Below are 22,309 nucleotides of genomic sequence, written 5' to 3'. Positions count from 1 at the left end.
ACTCCAAAAATGCCTTTTATTTGCTATTAAGTCTTTAAAAAAATTAATTATATATTAAATATCATATTTATTCCAGAAACCTTACAACCCTGCCTGTTTCTGCCTCAGTGACAGACTAACTTTAAAAAGGCTATTTGACAATTTAATAATTATTTATTAAATTAACATTATTTATAATGTTTTTAATGTACTAATAAACAGGTACAACACACAAATATTAAATATCAATATTAATTATAACAGCCGTTTCCCCCCTACGAAGTGCGTTAGGTGTGTACACGCATCTCCCCCGTTCCACCTTAAATAGCGCCTCAGCTCACAGTGCAGCGCTGCTCGCCCGCGCAGCCTCTACAATGCGGCCGCGGCTCCATTTAAGGTGGAACCACTTAAATCGATTAGGACGCTAATTTCACTAACGGCTTTCCCCTCAAGGCTGGTCTGTGCTTCATCACTGTTGTGTAAACACTTATTTACAGGTGGTTTAAAGTGCCGCTTGACTGATACGGGTGAAAACACCAGGTTTTGTCGTGTCCCGGACCCCCTTCAGGCCTCCAGGCCTCTGCGCTCCGTTTGGGAGAGGGCGGCCATTTCAGCTACCTGCTCAAGCAGCTGCTGCTCGCTAGCGCACCCTGGTGGCCGGCAGGCGGCAGCGGGCCTGTTTACTATTCCAGTGCTCGTGTGTTTTTGTTTATTTATGAATAATTAGCAGAATAATGTTAAAGTAAAAGTTAAAAGTTGATGTTGTTTATATTTAGGGTCTGAAAATCTACCCGTTCAGATCCGTCAGGCGTCGGCGGTTAGCTAACAGCCTTAAAACTAGCTAGGGGGATTTTTCTACTTGTTGTTAATTGTTGATTTTTCTTTTTTTTATTATTATTATTATTGTTGTTTATTATATTACAGTGAAATTAATTAGCTTAGTGCTTCAGCATCGAAATGAGGTGAAGTTAGACGAGATAAACTCAACTGCGCAGTGCAGTAAATCTAAAGAAGTGAACAACAGCACAGTTTACGAAGCATAGTATAAAATATATTATTCTACCTTTATAAAAAGGGCAAATTCTGTATTTTTCATTTGTTGTTAATAATAAAATAATACAGTGTGAAATTATGAATATCTAAACTATAGCAAGCAACAGGCCTGAAACCTATGGGGTTAGATTTGACCTAGGCAACACTGACACCCTGTGGCCGCTGCTGGAATTACAGCAACTGTATATTTATTTCTGTAGAGGGACTATATATTTATGGGACACTTTAGTATTTATTAAACATTTTAATACATTTCTCATTTTAATTAACATATTATTTATATGAATAATTCTATAATATAATAGCTGCTGAATTAGGACAGTAAAATTAGCAGCAGCCTGAGGTGTGTAATGAAAGTGAGAGTGAGTGGACAGTGATAGGGTGATCATAGTGGCCGGGTATGGAACACTGTAGAGCGTAGAGAGAGTGTGAGGGGAAAGCCAGCAGCTTTCTGAAAGTCCTTCATTCCGCCACAACCTCAGAAGAGCCCAGCTGAACTTCTCCAGCAGAACCGGGCCTTCTTAATCAGACCGCTGTTTGGTCTGAGGGTTGATGCCGAAGCCCCAGCTCACATAAAATAAATAGCTTAGGTGTTGGGAAGTACAATGACATATTTCCCCCTCTTAATTCAATTAACAGGTCAAGCATCATGCATTGTTTAATAATTGATATAATAATTGATATTTATATCATCACCATCATACTGTAAAGCTCTCCTTGTGTTTATGTAGTAGGCCTAATTTATAATACTGATGGAGTTTCCACAGGCAATTACTGTAGTACTCGTCATCCTACAGAAGTCCAAAAAAATGTTATGTACCCTTGTTATGTACCAATTTATGTTAAAATACTTTATAATAAAATAAATAGCTTCGGTAGTAAATATCATTTTGTAAAACTGAGTAATTAATAATAAAAACCAAAATCTGTTTTTATCTTAAATCATAACTTAAGAAATCACAGAATGTAATATTGTCGTTCATATCTATCCAATTTATTACCATAACTATCCAAAATACTACAGTCCACAACGTTACCATCAGTACCGCAACAGTCTGCGAGTTTTCGGTTCGATTTTTTCTTTTCTTTTATGTCGTAACCATGGAAACAAAGACTGACAGGGGAGCACATGAGCATCTGCTGTGAGGGAAGAGTGAGGTTGGGATGTTTGGGGACGTCAGTAATCTTGAGTTCCATTACCGGTTACATCGTTATGGCAAAATGTTACCATTAAAAAAGTCATGTCTCAATTAATTTATCATTTAAAATATTTATTTTATTAAAAATATAGATTATTATATATTATATTCATTTAAAAGACTTTTAATGACATTCAAATGTGTCTTTTACTGTTTTTGAGTAGTGTTAGAAAATTGCTGAGTCTTCACCCCAACACGTCCTTACACACACAACACAGTCATGCTGGTCATGATGGTCAGGCTGGTCAACCAGCTTGATTTTGCTGGTCATGCCAGTTAACAAGTTTGGTCATGATGGTCATGAGGAGTATGCTGGTTAACTGGCTTGGTCATGATGGTCATGCTGGACTATCAGCTTAGTTGTGATGGTCATACTGGTCAACCAGATTGATTTTGCTGGTCATGCCTGTTAACCAGTTTGGTCATTATGGTCATGATGGGTATGCTAGTCAACCATCCGCTAAACTATCAACTCAACCATCAGCTCAACCATCAACTCAACCATCAACTCAACCATCAACTCAACCATCAGCTAAACCATCAACTCAACCATCAACTCAACCATCAGCTAAACCATCAACTCAACCATCAACTCAACCATCAGCTCAACCATCAGCTAAACCATCAGCTAAACCATCAACTCAACCATCAGCTCAACCATCAGCTCAACCATCAACTCAACCATCAGCTCAACCATCAACTCAACCATCAGCTCAACCATCAACTCAACCATCAGCTCAACCATCAGCTCAACCATCAACTCAACCATCAGCTCAACCATCAACTCAACCATCAGCTCAACCATCAGCTCAACCATCAACTCAACCATCAGCTAAACCATCAACTCAACCATCAGCTAAACCATCAACTCAACCATCAACTCAACCATCAGCTCAACCATCAGCTAAACCATCAGCTAAACCATCAACTCAACCATCAACTCAACCATCAGCTAAACCATCAGCTCAACCATCAACTCAACCATCAGCTAAACCATCAGCTAAACCATCAGCTCAACCATCAGCTCAACCATCAGCTAAACCATCAACTCAACCATCAGCTAAACCATCAACTCAACCATCAGCTAAACCATCAACTCAACCATCAGCTCAACCATCAACTCAACCATCAACTCAACCATCAACTCAACCATCAACTCAACCATCAGCTAAACCATCAGCTAAACCATCAACTCAACCATCAGCTCAACCATCAACTCAACCATCAACCATCAGCTCAACCATCAACTCAACCATCAACTCAACCATCAACTCAACCATCAGCTAAACCATCAACTCAACCATCAGCTCAACCATCAACTCAACCATCAGCTAAACCATCAGCTAAACCATCAACTCAACCATCAGCTCAACCATCAACTCAACCATCAGCTAAACCATCAACTAAACCATCAGCTCAACCATCAGCTCAACCATCAGCTAAACCATCAACTCAACCATCAGCTCAACCATCAACTCAACCATCAGCTAAACCATCAGCTAAACCATCAACTCAACCATCAGCTAAACCATCAACTCAACCATCAGCTCAACCATCAGCTAAACCATCAACTCAACCATCAGCTAAACCATCAACTCAACCATCAGCTCAACCATCAGCTAAACCATCAACTCAACCATCAGCTAAACCATCAGCTCAACCATCAGCTAAACCATCAACTCAACCATCAGCTAAACCATCAACTCAACCATCAGCTAAACCATCAGCTAAACCATCAACTCAACCATCAGCTCAACCATCAGCTAAACCATCAACACAACCATCAACTCAACCATCAGCTAAACCATCAGCTAAACCATCAACTCAACCATCAGCTAAACCATCAGCTAAACCATCAACTCAACCATCAGCTCAACCATCAGCTCAACCATCAACTCAACCATCAGCTAAACCATCAGCTAAACCATCAACTCAACCATCAACTCAACCATCAGCTAAACCATCAGCTAAACCATCAACTCAACCATCAGCTCAACCATCAGCTAAACCATCAGCTAAACCATCAGCTCAACCATCAACTCAACCATCAGCTAAACCATCAGCTAAACCATCAGCTCAACCATCAACTCAACCATCAGCTCAACCATCAGCTAAACCATCAACTCAACCATCAACTCAACCATCAGCTAAACCATCAACTCAACCATCAACTCAACCATCAGCTAAACCATCAACTCAACCATCAGCTCAACCATCAGCTAAACCATCAACTCAACCATCAGCTCAATCATCAGACTCAAACTCAAACATACCTTATATGGGGAAGAGCTAAGCAGGTCAACCAGCCTAACCAGCCTGACTAGCTTGAGCTGGCCAGCATGTCGGTACAGTAAGTAAACCCTTTGGAATGGCCTAGAATGTGCCACATTGGTCCCACATGTATATCCAACTGGGACTAGGAGGGTTACATATGGGCCCTGCCTGCATTGTACGATAGGAGCCATTTGGGCATGTAGGAGCCACCTGGAACCCCCCTAGCCCACACGCTGCAGGCTGGGTACAGGCCTACATTTCTGAGAAGGCCCACAGCAGTGGGAGGGGAAATCTTCACAGATGTGAGCTGCTGATAGCAGGAAGCGTGTCGGTCAACTGTCTACCCTGAACGAAGCCTTCAGGCGGAGGAGGAAGGAAGCTGTTGCATTAGCATGCTTTAACAACCTCTCCAAGGCGTTCGCTGTGCCGAAGAACCAGAATGATAGAGCAGTGCCTCACAAACGCTGCCGTCGTCACTGAAGACAGAAATGCTGATTGGCCTGTCTGCTGAGTGTGGAGTATTCTTCTGAGCCCGCCCAGAACCTCTCAGCACCGGTGTAAAATAAACCCCTGCAGCTCCAGAGTGAGAGGGGTGATCCACAGTAAAGCACCATCAACTCAAACCTAGAAAAGAGACTCCGGAGATATGGACAAAAGTATTGGGACACTTGCTCTTTCACTGTTTCTTCTGACATCAAGGCTATTAAAAAGAGCTGATCCTGCTTTTGTTGGAGTCTCTACTGTCCAGAGAAGAAGACTAGACTTTCTACTAGATTTTGCAGGAACATTGCTGTGGGGATTTGATTGCATACAGCAACCAGAGCGTTAGTGAGGCGAGGATGTTGGATGATGATGATCCCAACTCCAACTCATTAAACACATTAAATATTGAATATTAAATATTGAGTCGGTTCCCTTTGAGGCATGGACTCCACAAGACCTTAGAAGGGGCCCTGCGATATCTGGACCCCTTCAGACATTGGCAGCAGATCCTCCAAGTCCTGTAAGTGTGAGGTGAGGCCTCCAAGAGCAGGCTGGTTCACCGGTCGCCCTTCCTTGGAGCACTTTGGGCAGGTACTGACCACTGCATAACCTCCCCACCACAATACCTGCCTGATGTTTTGTAGATGTTCTGCCCCAGTTGTTTATCTAGAACCTCATAGTTTGGTTCTGGTCAAAGTGTTTCAGATTTCACTTCTTCTTCACATTCAAGAGCGGACTGTTCACCTGCTGCCCGACATGTAGATCCCTGCCCCTGACAGGAGCCCTTGTAGACGAAGGTGGTGCTAATGTAATGGCTGACCAGTGTATAGACCCAGGAGGAAGAGGGTGGTGCGAGACAGTAACCAGGCAGGATACAGTTAGAGTCACGTTTATTTACAGCAGAATCCTGACTGAAGGGGGGGGGGGGGGGGGGGTTTGGGGGGGCAGGGTTAAGGGAGATGAAATGTTTCAGGTACAGCTCGTCAGGACCCATGTTTTCACTACACAGTTCTTAATTTAGTTTTACTCCACATTTATACAGAATCCTTTTGGCTGTAATTGTGAACACACCAGCAGAGCTCAGGCTGAGAGCTTAGCCCCCTCTGCTGGCAGGGAGGTCCATGGGAGAGGGGAGGAGAAAGGAGAAGAAAAAAAAAGTGGGAGAAAAGGAGGAAAAAGGTATAAAATGAATCTACAACACTAAGAAAAGTGGAAAAAAATACAAAGGGGGATAAAACAACCAAAAACAAGAAAGAATCTGCCATAAAAAATGAAAACATTTATTTTTATTTTCAATGCAATCACCATAATCCTCGACTTTATTTAATTTTCTCGTAAATGTCTGTACGGGTGGCTGGTGGGGGCAGATGAACGGGAACTGTGGGTAAACTGACGTCTGTAATGCTCCGCAAAGTTCCGGCTGGCTAGTGTCCGTCAGCCAGACGAAGAAAAAAACAAAACAAAAAAACAAAAACAAAACCAACCCCCCCAAAAACAAACAAAATAAAGAAAACAAAAAAAAACCCCAAAAAAACCCCACAAAACAAAAAACAGCCAGACTAAACGTTGAGGAAACGTTGCTAAGGCTGTTTTCACTCAGGTCCTTGCGCCTTTGTGCGAGAGCCAGGGCCGAGGCGGAGCCGTCCGGATTGTGTCCGACCCTCGAGTTCTCCGGTTCTCTTTTCTTTCTTTATTTTTTTTTGTTTTTGTGCGACCGTTCGTCCCTCCGACCCGCGACTGTGGCACTGATGTCCCAGAGTCGTCACACTACCACTGTGGTTGCCCTGGAAACGCAGTGTGAAGAACGCACTATACACTTCACATGCAGGACCAGACAACTCGCAGCATTAAAACAAACAAACAACCAACAGGTAACAGGTTTAATTTATAAAAAAAAAAAAAAAAAATTAGACCTCAGACAACCAACAGCATCTCTCTCGCTCGCACACACACACACACACACACACACACACACACACACACACACACACACACACACACACACACACACACGCTTATTTCAATTCCAGTCTCTCCGAACAGCTGAAAATATTGTAATAGTCTGAAAAATAATAAAGGTGCTTTAAATGGTTTGAGCTTTGAACGATACCAAAGAAGAACCACCAGCTTTGGTTCCATAGAGAACCATGTTCAGATAGGGGCTGTGAAGTGAGCGAGAAGATCCCTTAAACCTGTCAAGAACCTTCACATCAACTGAAGGCCTGAAGAGGTGTGTGTGTGGGTTAGAGAAGGTCTAAAGGTGACGGTCACGGTCCCTCGTCTGCACACACTCCTACAAACATGGCAGAATCAGGTTCTGGGAGGAGGAGGTGTGGGGGTTTGAAGAACCTTCTAAAAAAGATCTGACCTGAAGAGCCCCCCCCCCCTCCCCTCACACTCACCCACCTCTACTACATGATTAGTCCATCTCTGTACAGGCTTGAGGAACCATCTGAAGGTCTGATGAAGGGTTTCTCCTGATGTGGAGGTTCTCTACAGGTTTAAAGGTTCTTCACGTCAACGGATCTAAGGGACATGGTTCTGTCAGATCTGGAACAGAGGTTGGTAAGGGAGAAATCTACTAAAGGGGTAATGAATTTAGTAGATTTCAACCAATTTCATGGTTCTTCACACCCACATACCTTCATTACACGATGTCCTTCTTGCGATCGAGTAAGGTCTAATTAACGTCTTCAGCAAGTTACAGGTTCCACACACTCGCACATGATTCTTTCATGTCTGAAATAGAGGTCTGCAAGTATGAAGACCCTGTTAAAGACCCAAAGGTGGTCTTCACTTGGTTCTTCACCCTCACATCTCTGTACATGATTATTGGTATTTTTTATGGAATCAAGAGTGATTCTTTTATGGCAAGAAACCATTTCGAGCTCCTTTATTTTGGGAGAATGTGTGGGAAGAATGACCGTAATAAGAGGAATAAGGACCAAACAGCTGGACGTGCTCGTCGGCTTGTGTGCGTCCCGTAGGGGGGGAAGTGGGAAAGTGGTCTTAAAGGAACGCTGCAGGATCTCTCCCTCTACCTGCTCTCTATTGGCCACATCTGCAGCACATGGTCGATTACCACAGAGGACCCTTCCAACATGTTTAACTGCTCTCAGAAATCAACACACTCTTCTAAACAGAAATGCAGTGGCCACTGTCCTTCGGCTGGGATTAGAAGAGTGTGTCGAGTCCAGCAATAGAGATCAGGCTGGAGTGATCCTTTAGGCGGTCATAAAAATGGTCTTCTGAATGCTCCAACCAGACTTTGAGGTAACGTCATACATTATACCACACACACACACACACACACACACACAAACACACACACACACACACACACACACACACACACACAGTCTCCCTTCAGCAGCCCTGAAGCCTCCGTCTCTACGCTGGCTCTTTACAGGCGTGCCACAGCCATGCAACCCCTTCCTTATATATAATAACCTGTGCCTTACAGAAGGGGACCTGCACGAAAGGCCAGAGTAAAAGTGCCACTGACCGACTTCCGGAGTGACTGAGCAAAGCTTCGAGACCCAATCACACAACCCCGAGTGTGTGGGGCGGGTTAGGAGGAGGCTGCGTACCCATCAACCCCTGCCAGCCACACGGAAAACATTCCAGCCGACTACAATCCCATCTAAAAGCAACAAATTTAGTTTTTTTGGGGGGGTTTGGGGGGGGGGGGGTGTTTGAAACCACAATTCCTCCACACACACAAAAAAACACTCTCGCATACACACACTCTCACGCTTCATAACTGTTCACACACACACTTGCGCACCCCAACATGATAACCCTAATACATGTGTACACATATATACATAGAGCTATGTGCCCATCCGAAAGGCAAGGACACACTCGAATTTTATAACGTATCATTTCTGTATATGCCAAGAATAAAATCTTTCTAAATAAAATACATGTATCTGCAAAGGGGAGGGGGAAGGGGAGGGGTGTTTTTTTTTTTTTTTAGATTGGGGACAAGAGGCCCGGGAGCCTGTGGATTGAGAGGGATGTTACAGGAAAAACAGGAGGAGGAAGAAAAAAGAGAGGAAAAGTGAAGGAGCGTCTGTGGCCTTGTCATCGTTGTCGCTGTCGTCACTGTCAACGACGTCTGTGCTGGTCCCTATTGGGTTCATCACTGTTCTGTGCTGGGAAACTCCCAGCATTCTTGTCCAATGTTCAAGAAAAAAAACAAAAAAATGAAAAAACAAAAACACACACCAACATAATTCTCGTAGTTCATAGATCCATAATGATGCCAAATATGGGAAGAGGGGGAGGAAAAAAAACATACATCACCAAGGAGCTCAAAGAGCTCCGGTTTTGTCCCATAAACACGTCCAGTAAGGAGTGTGGCCTTTCAGTCCAACAGGGGCAAAATGAGGGGGGGTATGAGAGAGAGAGGGAGGGAGAGAGAGGGAGAAGTAGGTGTGGAATGAGTAAAGAAACAGGAGGTAGAGAAAGTGAAGCGAGTTCGGTTTCAGTAAAAGGGGAAAAATGAGGGGGGGGGGGGCGGTGCTGGGGGGCTGAGTGGAGATGAGGGGCGACTGAGGGACGAGGAAGTAGAATCCATCTGGCAGTGAAGTCCACGAACTTGCTCCTCATCAGAACGACATCAGAACAGGTGATGGGAGGAGAAGACGACGAGTGCGGCTCCTCTCTCTCATGCTCTCTCCCTCTCTCTGTGGGATGGATGGGAAGGCGGGGGGGGGTGGGGGAGGCTGAAGGCTGCCTGTCCGCTGACTTGGAGTGGGTTTAGCTGGATGGGGGGCATCATACCTCTAGGAATCGGGAGCTGCTGGACTTGGCGTGGAAGGGCTCGGACCACATGCGTCGCAGGTCCCCCTGAGAAACACGAACACACACACACGTTACACGTTTCCATTCTCAGAGAACGAGCATCTAGAAAGAGCAAACGGTAATGAAGGAACATCCCGCTGACGGGATTTAATTAAATTAAATTAAATTTAACAGTACTGAAAAAAAAAAAAAAAAAAAAAAAAATATATATATATATATATATATATATATATATAAAAAATTATTACAAATATAAATAACATTTGTATGCTTCAGAATGTAGATCTTCTATAGGAGGAATAACAACAGATAACATCAATAAATCAACCATAAAAAAGATAAAAGCTGGCTTGAGAAGTTAGGTAGGTGATGAAATCATACAATTTTCATGACACACAGACAAAGACTAAACGCTCTACTACAGTCTGATTAAAGAAAACCTGCTGTTCAACTACTGGTACAATCATTTCTAACCAATATATTCTGCACAACATCCAATTAAACCGGACTAATGAAGCTCTCTGTAATAAAATATGCTGCTGGTCAGTGATCAGCACTGATGATGAGCCGGTACATTCAGAAAAGCACACGGTTTATCAGGATAACTAAAAGTATCACAGTAACAATAAAATGGTCATATTGCCAACCTTCATGCTTCCCATTAAACAGGAGTCAATTGTGCTAGTTTGTTACCAGGGTTACTTTTTATATTAAGCTTTTCTTTACTTTGAAGCATGAATATGTTTATTAATTATGAATAATAATAATATGAATAGAGAAAAGCCTGTTTATTTATTGTTTACATATTTATATTGAAGGGAGCATTAGGTGCTGTCTGAAAGAGAACAGAGCAAGGTACTCACATTTTCCTTTTTTTTGTTTTCTATATAAATATAAATATATATATATATAATATGATATTATTTGATAACAACCACAACGCTCAACACCATCAATATTTTATAGTTCCTTAAAACTGGAGTGCTTCTTATATATAACTATAATTAAAACAAACACAAAAATGATTAACCCTTTAAACACTGCCCCACCTCAAAGTTTTAGGTTTTAGGGTTTCTTCATAGATTTCAAGTCGTTTCAAGTTAATTTATTATTAATATATGGTTTAACAATTATATAAGGACTAATTATTTCTCTCACTGATGTTGCAGATCTCAAACTCAACTGTGTATCAAATATGGCACCCTTGACTTGGCTTAGGCCAACTCAACCAGTTAAACTGCAAGTCCTTCCACAGAGAGCATGACTGGACACGTTTAGCTGGATGTAGCGCAACAAATATGAGGATCAGATCTGATGAAAATCTGATGATATTACCAGTGACTTCTGTGTGTGTCTAAACACACGTGCACCCAGACACACACACCCAGACACACCCCTACCTTCAGGTAGGCCATGGTGAGCAGAGGCAACAGGGTAAAGGGCACCAGGTAGAGCAGAGCTGGTTGAGCTGCACGGTGAATCCGCGAGGCCACGGTCGCAGTCAGCAGGCCTGAGAGGGAAAGAAGAAAAAGGTCCAGTAAACGTACAGTCTGTCCGATGTGCCTCTCGCACGTGTGACCGCGCTCCCCGCTGGTGCCCGCGTTGAAGGACACATTGCCATTTCTGCAGTCTGGAAGTGCCACGCTCTGATGTGGCTTCCTCATGACCCACTAATCCGCTCACACAAACCGCAGCCTGAAAAGCCACTGGTCTACGGCAACTTGCACATACATGCCATTACATGGACAAAAGTATTGGGACATAGAGCTGGGCAATGTGGCGATATTTTATTGTATAGTATTTTATCGTATTTTGTTAGTGTGATGATAATATGCTTTTCTAAGCATAAAGAGGATCTCATCAGCATCAATAAACACGGCTGCAGGTTTCATTACGAACAGTGTAATTAGACAGGTTTATAAGATGAAGAGCAGCAGATGCTGAGAGTAAATCACTGGATTCAGTACAGGAGAGGATCTGAATAGTAGTTTTTAAGAATCTGCCACTACTGATGTTTTTATATACATGATTTCATGTATTGTGAATCATAAATGCTGTGACATTGAGACCTTGAAAACTCTCAGCTGCAGCTACAGCTGGAGCACTGTCTGTGATTAGATCAGTGAAGGACCTTGTCAAGCTGTGTAAATCAGACATTGGACATTTCGCTGCATCTTCCATTAAAACCTAAACTCGCACCACACTGTGCAACCCGTGTGGGAACTAGTCAACTAGCAGGTCTACAGCTGAAGCCAGCTGCCCAACACTTACCCACAAAGTATCCGATGAGAGTGCAGTGGAAGTAGGAAACCCGCTGCATGCGGCCGGACATGTTGGCCGGTCCAGGCACCTCTCCGCTGGCCTGCTTCTTATAGTTATCGTAGCGGAGCACGAAGCAGAGCAGCAGGCCGGGCATGACTATGTCCCCGATGCCCAGCATGGAGAAGTGACTGCCCGTGGAGCTGGGAAACACCAGCTTACCCGGCAGGGAGAGGCGGGGCACGTCCCTGCCCATCCCGGGGCCCAGGTGCAGCTTACGCGAGATGACGTCCAGCGGGTTATCGGCCGGCTGCGTGGCCACCTTCACCATGACGTTGCTGTTGAAGATGTAGGCTGAGAAGAAGACCTGGAGATGAAAGGAAGGTACATTTTTAGAATTGTTCAGTCAACGTAATGTTATCTATAAAAACGGACAGAAGTATGGATAGACCACACACACACGCCCTGCTGTTTAAAGCAGCCAGAGGTTTTCTGAGAGCTGACGTTTTCAGTCTGAGCTGAAAAAGAAAGGAGAGCTATTTCCCTCTGGCTGTCAATCGAAACCTTGACATTTGCCCAAATGTCGACCAAGAAATGTAGAAATATCTCCAGTATTATGATGAATGTGGGGGGGAGGAGATGTCATAACACATGGCTGGCGGAGATGTGGCCAGCGGACCCCACTCAATACTTCAGAAACACATGGCATAAGAAAAATAAATCAAATAAATTCATTAATAAATAAATGTGCACATGCCAACTGGTGGCTGTGTGTTTGGGCTGTTCTTACCCAGAACACATCGTAGATGAGCAGGCCAGACAGCAGCAGGCAGGACACCTTCAGACTGGGCAGACGCACAAAGGCAATCATAGCCACACACAGACCCATGGCCAGCGCTGCAGAAGAGACAACAGCATTAAAACATGGTGACCAACACAGTCCAGACTTATAGGCACTATTGGATATGAAGAATTAATATAGGACATTTTCACAACATGCAGTCCAATATTACAGAATTTTATTTTTCTTATGTTTGTAAACAAGTCCTGTGACCTAGTGCAACGCTGCAGCAACTCTAAATATGATCTGACCAGTGCTCAGGATCGGCCGTTTGCATATTTGGGCTTAAAACTCCTCAATACATAGCCAATTAAACTCCCTGCGATCACTGTAATATTAGTGGTTTTCCGCACAAACTCAAAGTTGTTATATAAAATAAACATTTATTATAATTTTACTGAGCATAATAACTTTTGCTCAGTACTGCACATCAGCAGGACAAATCCTCAGGGAGGATCATTGAATGTGATCTGCCAACAGCGAGGAAGCATGCTGGAAAAATTACAGCTGACCCCTCTCATCCTGGACAGCACCTCTTCCAGACACTCCCCTCTGGTAGAAGACTCAGAACCATCAAATCTAGCACAACACGACACACTAATGGCGCACCCCATTCCAGAGCTGTAGCGCTTCTCAACCACAGTGGACACCTCACACCCTAATCCCTAAACCTAATCCACAGACCTAATCTATAGACCTAATCTATAACTGAACTGAGCCTCTAAACCTCACTGAACCAAACTGGACTTCACTGAAACACAGTACTGATACAAATGTTGCTCATTTGCACTATGATTATTTGCACAGCTGTACAGATGTTCATTTTCTGTAAATGTTTATATCTGTACCTTTCTGTGTGTGTGTGTGTGTTTATTATTATTTTATTATAATAATTTTTTTGCTTTGTCCCAAAGCTTTACACAAGAAATCAACAACCTAAAAGCCCAAGACCCCCAAGTAAGCAGCCAAAGACCACAGTGGCAAGGAAAACCTCCCTCAGAGCTGGAGGAAGAAACCTTGGGAGGAACCAAGACTCACAAGGGGGACCCGACCCGTCCTCCTCTGATCAGAACTATTAATAAATTATTGATAAAATTCACCAAATCACCTAAACTGTCGTGCTGCTCAGCTGTGCAGCATATTCATAATCATAATATAATAATCCTGGTGTAGAATAACTGAATATAGTCCTGGCAGTGATGATCAGAAAAATGATGAGAGGAATGATGGGTAATAGTGGTGATATTAATAGTGGCAGATAGTTAACAATTCCATTTAGGGTCTAACATGGTCATTAAGCAGGTAGCAGTGGAAGGAGGGTGTGCAGCTTGTCTGGCAAGGGTGGTGGGGGAGCCTGGTGTCATCACACTTCTGAAAGAGCTCACCGCCAGCATCAGCTCTCAGTCCTGGATCTGGCAGCATCTCAGCTCAAGCTAAGATTTACACTAGTGAGGGATACACATGCTCCGGATAGCTGAACATCTGCTAAATGTTGTAAATGCAAATGCGCAAAGATGGACGCATCTCTCCGATGACCTACCGTCCATGAGCAGCCAGTGTCCTGTGAGCACCCAGATGAGAACGAGCATCACAGAGAGCGAGAAGGAGAGAAGCTCTGCCAGAGTGAAGCGCCCACAGCATCCGAAAGAAATCCTACACACACACACACACACACACACACACACACACACACACACAAAAAAGTGTTTTACTACAGTGTATTTGCAGCATTATTACCATCAAGTAAAGTTAAGCACAATACATGTCCAAAAGTTTGTGGACACCCCTTTTAATAAACACATTCAGACACTTTAAGTTGCACCCATTCCTGATACAGATGTACAAATCACACACACAAACAGCTCGCCTAGTCCCGATAGAGAAGTACTGCCAATACAATAGGACTCTCTGGAGCAGATAAACATCATGAACCTATTGGCACCATGCTGCCTAATGCCAGGTGTGGGCTAGAGGGGTATTATAAAGCCCCCCCCAGCATTGAGGAGCTGTGGAGGAGTGGAAGATCTGTGTTCACTGAAATGATGGTGGTGGAGCTCCATCCAGTACTTTTGGGATGAGGAGTTGAGGATGAGGTAAAGTGTGAAGTGAAGTCTTACTTGTTCTGTGGGGAGCAGGGCCTGGTCAGATACTGGCACATTGGCAACAGGAGGAATGCAAACGCAATGGTCGCCAGAACTAGGGAGAGAGAGAGAGATAGGGAGAGCTTGAGAACGCTGAATAAATGTCACCATGTCATTCCAATATGACAAACTGATGCCTGCGAGATAGTTGTGTGGGAGAGGAGCTTGTGAGAGGTCATGAGTGTGTGAGCGAGTGTGAGATACGCACCCGCAGTGCAGATGGTGAAGACCACCTGGACTGAATCGAAGAAGAAGAACATGACGAGCAGAGAGACGGAGGCTCCGATGGGGAGGAAAAGAGCCTGCGTCGAGTCTATGGTCTGAATACCTGGAAAACACACACACAAGCGCATGTTGTTATTACTATATTTGTGAGGACTTCCATTGACTTCTCTACTATTCCAGCCAATTACTACTACATTAACATACACAATTAACTTCAATAACTAACAGACATTAGTTGAGCAGTGAACAATGAGGTACATTAACACACTAGTCCTCCAGAGCAGGATGGGCCGGCCCTGTCTATTGTTATTGTAAAGGAACGGTACATTCTGGAGCAGAATGAGGTAGGGCTGGTGCGATATGGTGAAAATATTAAATAAATATTACATATTTAAAGACAATTTCACAGTACAAATGCATGCGACATCAGATGCTTTTCTAATACTCACGTCCCACACTACAGTAGGACTACGGTGATTTATAATCAAGATCTGCTGCAGTTCATGTAATTAAACAGGACTGATTACACTCTCTATTGACAGGCCTGTACAGCTGGACAGCACTCTTAAAGCAACGCCGATATCCACGATACACTCGCTTGTATCGCAATAACAATTTATCACGATTCCGATAAAATATCATATTTCCTTTGCAAACTTGGAGCATTTTTCCCCAAGTTTGGCTTGTTTTCACGCAAAAAAATAAAATTCAAGTGCATCAACATGCATCACAACAAACCCTGTGAGAACGTTCTCTCCGCTGATAGGTCAGACCTGTCTGAGGCGGGAGCTAGAAAGTAAATACAGGAAGGTGGGCCCAGGTTCTGCACCTGTTCATCTGGGCAGTCTACCAGGTTGACACCTGGCTACGGGAGCTGTTCAGCTCAAACTAGCAGAGCACACCTGATGGTTGGGTCAGATTGAGGTCAGATCACAGCCTCGCCACAAAGGAAGTGCTCCAGGGTTTGTTAGGGGCCGGACCGAGACCTGCTTCTCTCAAGTGTGGTGTTGTATTTGGGGTTACCTCACCCTGTGGCCACTCAATTACCTCTGCTCTGAACATTTGGAAAATTTGGAACGTATGAATATGCAGATATACAGTGTAAACAACACCAACTTGGCGCTTTGTTGGTAATGATGCTAGTTGAGTCCAGAGATGATGCTAGATATCTAGCAACACTGAGGATAAATGGTTAACCACACACACACACAGTTTTTAGTCCTGCTGTGTGTTTACAAGGTTTTAAAAGGAAGTTTTATACAGTAAATGGAGCAGTGGTTACGTGCCTTTACTGCTGACCCAAAAATCTTACATGATTGCTAGAGGGTTGCTATGGGGTTGCTAAGCAATCGCTATTCTGTTTCAAAGGTTTGTGCTGGTATTCCAGGTTTGTGCTATAGATCTGCTAGACTACGTACTTCCAACAGCCGTCTATACGTTTGCAGTGGTGCAGCTAGAAGTGAAGGACTACTGCCTTCAAGGTTGTTAGTATGGAGTTGATCGGTGGTTGCTGTGGCGTATGGGGTGGCTGCTAGGATGTAGCTAGTGTACAAACCTTGTACCAAAATTTCCACCAATCTTTCCTTTGGGGGTGGAAGGACAAAAAGCGACTGCTATGCAGAAAATACCTTAAATCAGAGAGCTATATAAATACACGCTATTGATCAGAATTAAAGCTATTTTTATTATTATTATTATTATTATTATTATTATTAGGGGTGGGCGATGTGGTAAGAATACTATATCGCGAAATTTAAAACTGTCACGATACCCAATATTTATCACAATAAGATAATCCTTTATTAGTCCCAAAGTGGGGAAATTCAGTGTCACAGCAGCAAGTAGATAAATTAGCAGTATATATTGAAGTCAAAAACCTTAACCTTTAATAACACCCTAACCTTTAATAACCTTTAATAGCTTCATCTAATTAAACCTTCAGTCTAATTACACTGTTAATGAAGAAACCTGAAACCTTAGAAAAGTATATGTCCACAATAACAAAATTGATAAAATAGTGATATTGCCCAGCTTGAAATATTATTATTATTATTACTATTCTTATTACTACTACAACAACAAGTGACATTTTTTTTTTTTTATTACCCCATCGACAGTTATGTGTGTGTGTGATCGGTGTTGGACTCACTGTTGTTCGAGTTGCTGTTGTTGAAGGAGCCGGTGGCAGTGGGATTTCCATCCTTGTCCTTTTCCTGATTCTCACAGTCCATGTTTAACGATCTGAGGAGACACACACAGGTTAGAGAGCTGTAAAGTCTACACTTGCCCCCGACTGTCTATAAAAGAAGGGATGCACCGATTCGATATTAGGATCGGGTATCGGTCCCGATATAAACAAAATTAGCTGAATCGGGTATTGGATAATTAGGCCGATCCATGGAACCGATCCTTTCACTGTAATTTGTTGGTGTGAGACTGAACTAAATGTGCAAATAAATAAATAAATGACAAATGTCAGTTTAGTACATTTATATCTGTGTTCATTTGTTTTATTATATAAAGTAATGATTAAGTCAGTCCTGATGCCGTAAGTCTCTCCCACATGGTGAGGTGTACGGTTCATTAATACAACAATGGTATCGGACTGGTATCGACCGATATGTAAAGTTTATGTATCGGTATCGGAACTGATGAAGCCGGGTCGGTGCATCCCTACTATAAAGACGGGCAGACTTACAAAACAGTCAATTATAAAGTCTTTAAGGTTGGCAAAGATTCTGCCGGTACTGTTGATTTAGTACAGTGTCCTTCGATCCTTTGAAATAACGATTATTATTATTATTATTATCGCTTAGGTTATTTTCTGTAGCAAAGCGAACACAAGTCTAATGTGAAATAATTCCCTCATTACTGAGGATTTTAATTAACTCTAATTTTCCACTCTTTACTGGTTGAAAATCACCACTGCAGTAATTGCAGTTTAGTATTGCAGTAACGGGCTGAAGAGAGAAACGTGAACACAAAACGGTGTGAAAGAAGAAATAACCCTGAAACGAAGTTCAACTGTAAGAAATCTGACAGCCGTTAATCACATCAGTTCAACTGTAACGTGAACCTGAAGGCATTAAAAACCATAAAGGCGGAAATGACTCATTTCTAGCTTCTTAAAGCCGGATCAGTTTTAAAACCCTCAGTCAGGCCTTACATAAATGCTTCCTGAACCACAAGAGCTTCGAGCCAACGCGAACTTAAAGCGTAGAATTCTCGCTTTCCACGCGGGACAACTGGGTCCGATCCCCGGCCAATGCAGAGGTTAACTTTTTTTGGGGGGCAGTGGTGGCTCAGCAGTTAGAGCTCCGGGCTATTGATGACAGGGTTGTGGATTTGATACCCCTCGAGTAAGGCTCTTCACTCTTGGCTGCCCACCGCTCCGGGCACATGTGCTCACTGTCCACTGTGTGTGTTTCACTGGTGCGTATGTAGGTGTTCACTGCACAGATGGGATAAATTGGATAGATGGGATGGATGAATAGGTGGATAGGATGGATAAATTGGATGGATGGATGTAATGGATGGGATGGATGGATCGGATGGATCAACTGGATGGATAAATTGAATATATGGATGAATTGGATGTATTGGATGGATGGATGGAGGCCAAAAAGGACCACGGACAATTTGTTTTAATCATGATGTGATTTGTGATTGTGATCCTTCACATGGTGACTGATGCACTAAATCAATCAATCAACTGACTGGAGATTTAAGTTAACTGGACCTTGTAAAAGCCTCAAGGCCTGCAGATCTGGGAATCACCCAAACACCAAAACATTTGAATATTGATGCATACAGTAACTACAGACTTGCAACAGAATAGAGGGGAATTCCGCTGATTTCCTTTATAAATGCATGGTTAAGATGTGAACGACTAGTCATTCAGAGCGGGTCAGGGGTGAGATCGTCTGAAACTCAGGCACAATTGATCACAGTGGTGGTAAATTGAAGACGGCGGCAGCGGTTAGAGATTAATGCCTCTAAAAGCTCCCGCTGAGCGCCGACTCATCACGAATACACTGCCTGATGCCCAAAACACTGTTTCACCAGTTTTGAGATGATGTTGTGTCTAAAATGTAGGCTTAGGAAATTAAAACAAATGATTTCTTTCAGATTACTCCACCATCAGTTCACTGGTGGGTTTGAACAGTAAATAAAACGGCTATATCTATCTGTGTTGGTCATGAAATCGCCTGGTTTCATTCTGGAGTCCTGGACCACACAGCCTTTTAAAGGGAAATTTAGTCCACCGCTAGGCCCTGTCCTAATCCCTGTCCGGGAAACTGGCCCTTGGTGATTGGTGGGAGGCTTATTTGCATAGCATAGCCTTCCGCAATATCAGCATTACAAAGGCAAACAGTGATTAACAAGCACTTACACATGCTTAGAAGATACATCAGCAAATACTTTCACTTTAAGGTAAATCTCACTCTGGTAAGACGCTGGGTTGGAATTGGATGCACTGGATGGGATGGATGGATGAATTGGATAGATTGGATAAATGGGATAGAAGAATTGGACGAATTGGGACAAATTGGATGGATGAATTGGATAAAGCAAAGTAATACAATAATTATAATAATAATAAATATAATAAATGTAAAAAGGTAAAGGTGCAGGTATTTGTCACTGTACAGCGAAATGTGTCCTCCGCATTTAACCCATCTGGTAGTGAACACACACACACACACACACACACACACACACACACACACACACACACACACACACACACACACACACACACACACACACACACACACACACCCACCAGTGGGCAGCCAACTCCAGCTCCCGGGGAGCAGAGAGGGTAAAGGGCCTTGCTCAAGGGCCCAAAAGTGACAGCTTGCCGAGCCCGGGAATCGAACCCACAACCCTGTTATCGATATCCCGGCGCTCTAACCGCTGAGCCACCACTGCCCCAATAATATGTAATATGTAATAATATGCATTTGAGATGAACGACAGTGCAGTTATAAAGAATAAGGAATGAGGCAGATATGCTGACACTGAACAGTGATGTGTGGTTTGCATGTGGTGATTTTTTTGGTTCTGAAACCAAAAGCTGAGTTTCAGCAGCTTGTTTAAAGGCCAAACACTGAAGTTTAGTACCTGAATAAGAAAATGCTTTTCTAAACAGGTTTCATTTCTAAACTGGCCTTTATTTAAAATTTTTAATTCTTAATTTTATTTTTTAATGTTTTATTTTTTAATTTTTTATTAACTGAAATAACCTCAGTTAAAAGCTGCTGTGGTGAAGCTGAGCAAGATTATGTCTCCCTACCTGCTTGTGTTTCTGCATTGTGGCAATTTGGGGTTTTTCAGCTCTGAACCTTTTCAAATGTGCAGTTTATCAACCAGTAAACGCGGTTCTTTCAAGCTTATCAGATCATTTGTGGGATCAGATATAAAACCCATTAAAACGTGAGACTATACATTTCAGGATTTCGATATTGGTACTCTGAAAATCTGGTATCGGTGCATCCCTAGTGTTTGGCTGTACTGCACAACCCTGTATTAGTATAATAACGTTAAACTGAGCTGAATATCAACAGCAGCTGTAGGTATTACAGTGGCTCCCGATGAACAGCACTGAAAATATGCGTTCCCTTTTCTCTAATTGATCTGATTCAGTTACAGAAGGGTTTAGTAATATGCAAGTTCATTCAGGCGTGAGAGATTAAGCAAAACCTCAGAGCCAGACCAACTGCAAATTTACAGAGCTGTAACTGGCAGAAATTAAAAAATAAAACATTAATAATAAACTTTAGTAAATTTCCTTAAACAGCGATTAAACGCCTGATCAACCACCCAGTTTCTCACAGCGAGCGTCACTTAAGTACTATTTAGGTGGAGTTCAGAGTTACATGTGGAGGTGGGGTAGTGTAATTATTACTGGGGTTTCTCCGCGATCTCAGACCCGTCCAAGTCCTCCATATCAGTAATTACGGACTCTCTGCTCCCACATCAGTAAAGTTTCCAGCAGCTTTTACCTGCGATATTGCTATAGCAGTATCAGCTTGGGCTCGGGCTGCACAAAATCTCCCTTCAGCATTGCCATCATTCAGCAGTGTGGGCATGTGCAGTGGTCCCATCGCAGGGCATGAAGCGTCACATGTGACACATTTTATTAAATTACTTCAACTTTGATGCCCTTTTATACAGAAGGAATTAGCATTTGTAGCGTGTCATCTTCTATGACCTCTCTACCAAAAGCAGATTGTTTTATTATATAATATTATTATCCATTATTATATATTTATTTTACTCCAGTCTTGGATACGCAGAGCGCATTATTAAATTCATTATTAAATAAAATACATATTTAGTAATATTAGAAAAATATTAAACAGATATATACACACAAATAAATAAATAATATAAAAATAAATATTAGATAAAATATTATATTAAAATATAATATTAGAAAATAATAATAATAAATAAATATATATGGGCTAAAATATAAATACATATATAATTAGAAATGGTAATATTAAACATATATAAATAATTTAAAACCAAAAATACACTAAATACACGCACACAAAATATATATAATTGTTGAAAAGATATATATAAAATGTGTGTATGTGTGTGTGCAATATTTTTCTAATATCTATATTTATGTCTGATATATACACACATGTATACATATATAATTAGAAGGGGTAATATATATTTACAAAATAAATAAAAAACAAATCAAATTATATATAGAAAAATATAAATAAAAAGAGTGTGTGTTATTTTATACATACATATACATTAAAATCAGTGTGTTCCTCTCTGAGGTAAAATAAGGTGGTAAACAGGCCCAAACCAAAGTTACACACTTACTTCTTTTTCTATATATTTAGATTTTAATATTAATTATACAAGTATTTTAATGTATCTTGTCCAAAGAGAGACCAGTCTTATATAATAAACATATAAAGAACTACTGCAGAGCTCGAGCTGGTGCTTCCCAGCAGCTCTTCACACACTCTGCTGTGTTTAAAAATAATAAACACACATTATCTTCATGCACA

General features: G+C 42.2%; 1 protein-coding gene across 1 annotated transcript in view; it reads right to left on the bottom strand.

The window, feature by feature from the left end:
• Positions 1–5,861: 5,861 nt before the first annotated feature.
• sppl3 (signal peptide peptidase 3) overlaps positions 5,862–22,309 on the bottom strand; it is a 35,542-nt gene continuing 19,094 nt past the window's right edge. Inside the window, exons 3-10 of the mRNA XM_072659239.1 lie at positions 17,413–17,504; positions 15,247–15,366; positions 15,015–15,093; positions 14,438–14,550; positions 12,847–12,953; positions 12,069–12,423; positions 11,198–11,307; positions 5,862–9,842 (exon numbers count right to left, since the gene is read on the bottom strand). Coding sequence (XP_072515340.1) covers positions 9,771–9,842; positions 11,198–11,307; positions 12,069–12,423; positions 12,847–12,953; positions 14,438–14,550; positions 15,015–15,093; positions 15,247–15,366; positions 17,413–17,504 — 1,048 coding nt within the window. The 3' untranslated portion in view covers positions 5,862–9,770. The remainder of the gene's footprint in view (positions 9,843–11,197; positions 11,308–12,068; positions 12,424–12,846; positions 12,954–14,437; positions 14,551–15,014; positions 15,094–15,246; positions 15,367–17,412; positions 17,505–22,309) is intronic.

The sequence above is a fragment of the Salminus brasiliensis genome, chromosome 16, assembly GCF_030463535.1.
Source record: "Salminus brasiliensis chromosome 16, fSalBra1.hap2, whole genome shotgun sequence".
NCBI classification, from domain to species: Eukaryota; Metazoa; Chordata; class Actinopteri; order Characiformes; family Bryconidae; genus Salminus; species Salminus brasiliensis.
This window is presented reverse-complemented; position numbering and strand designations above follow the sequence as displayed.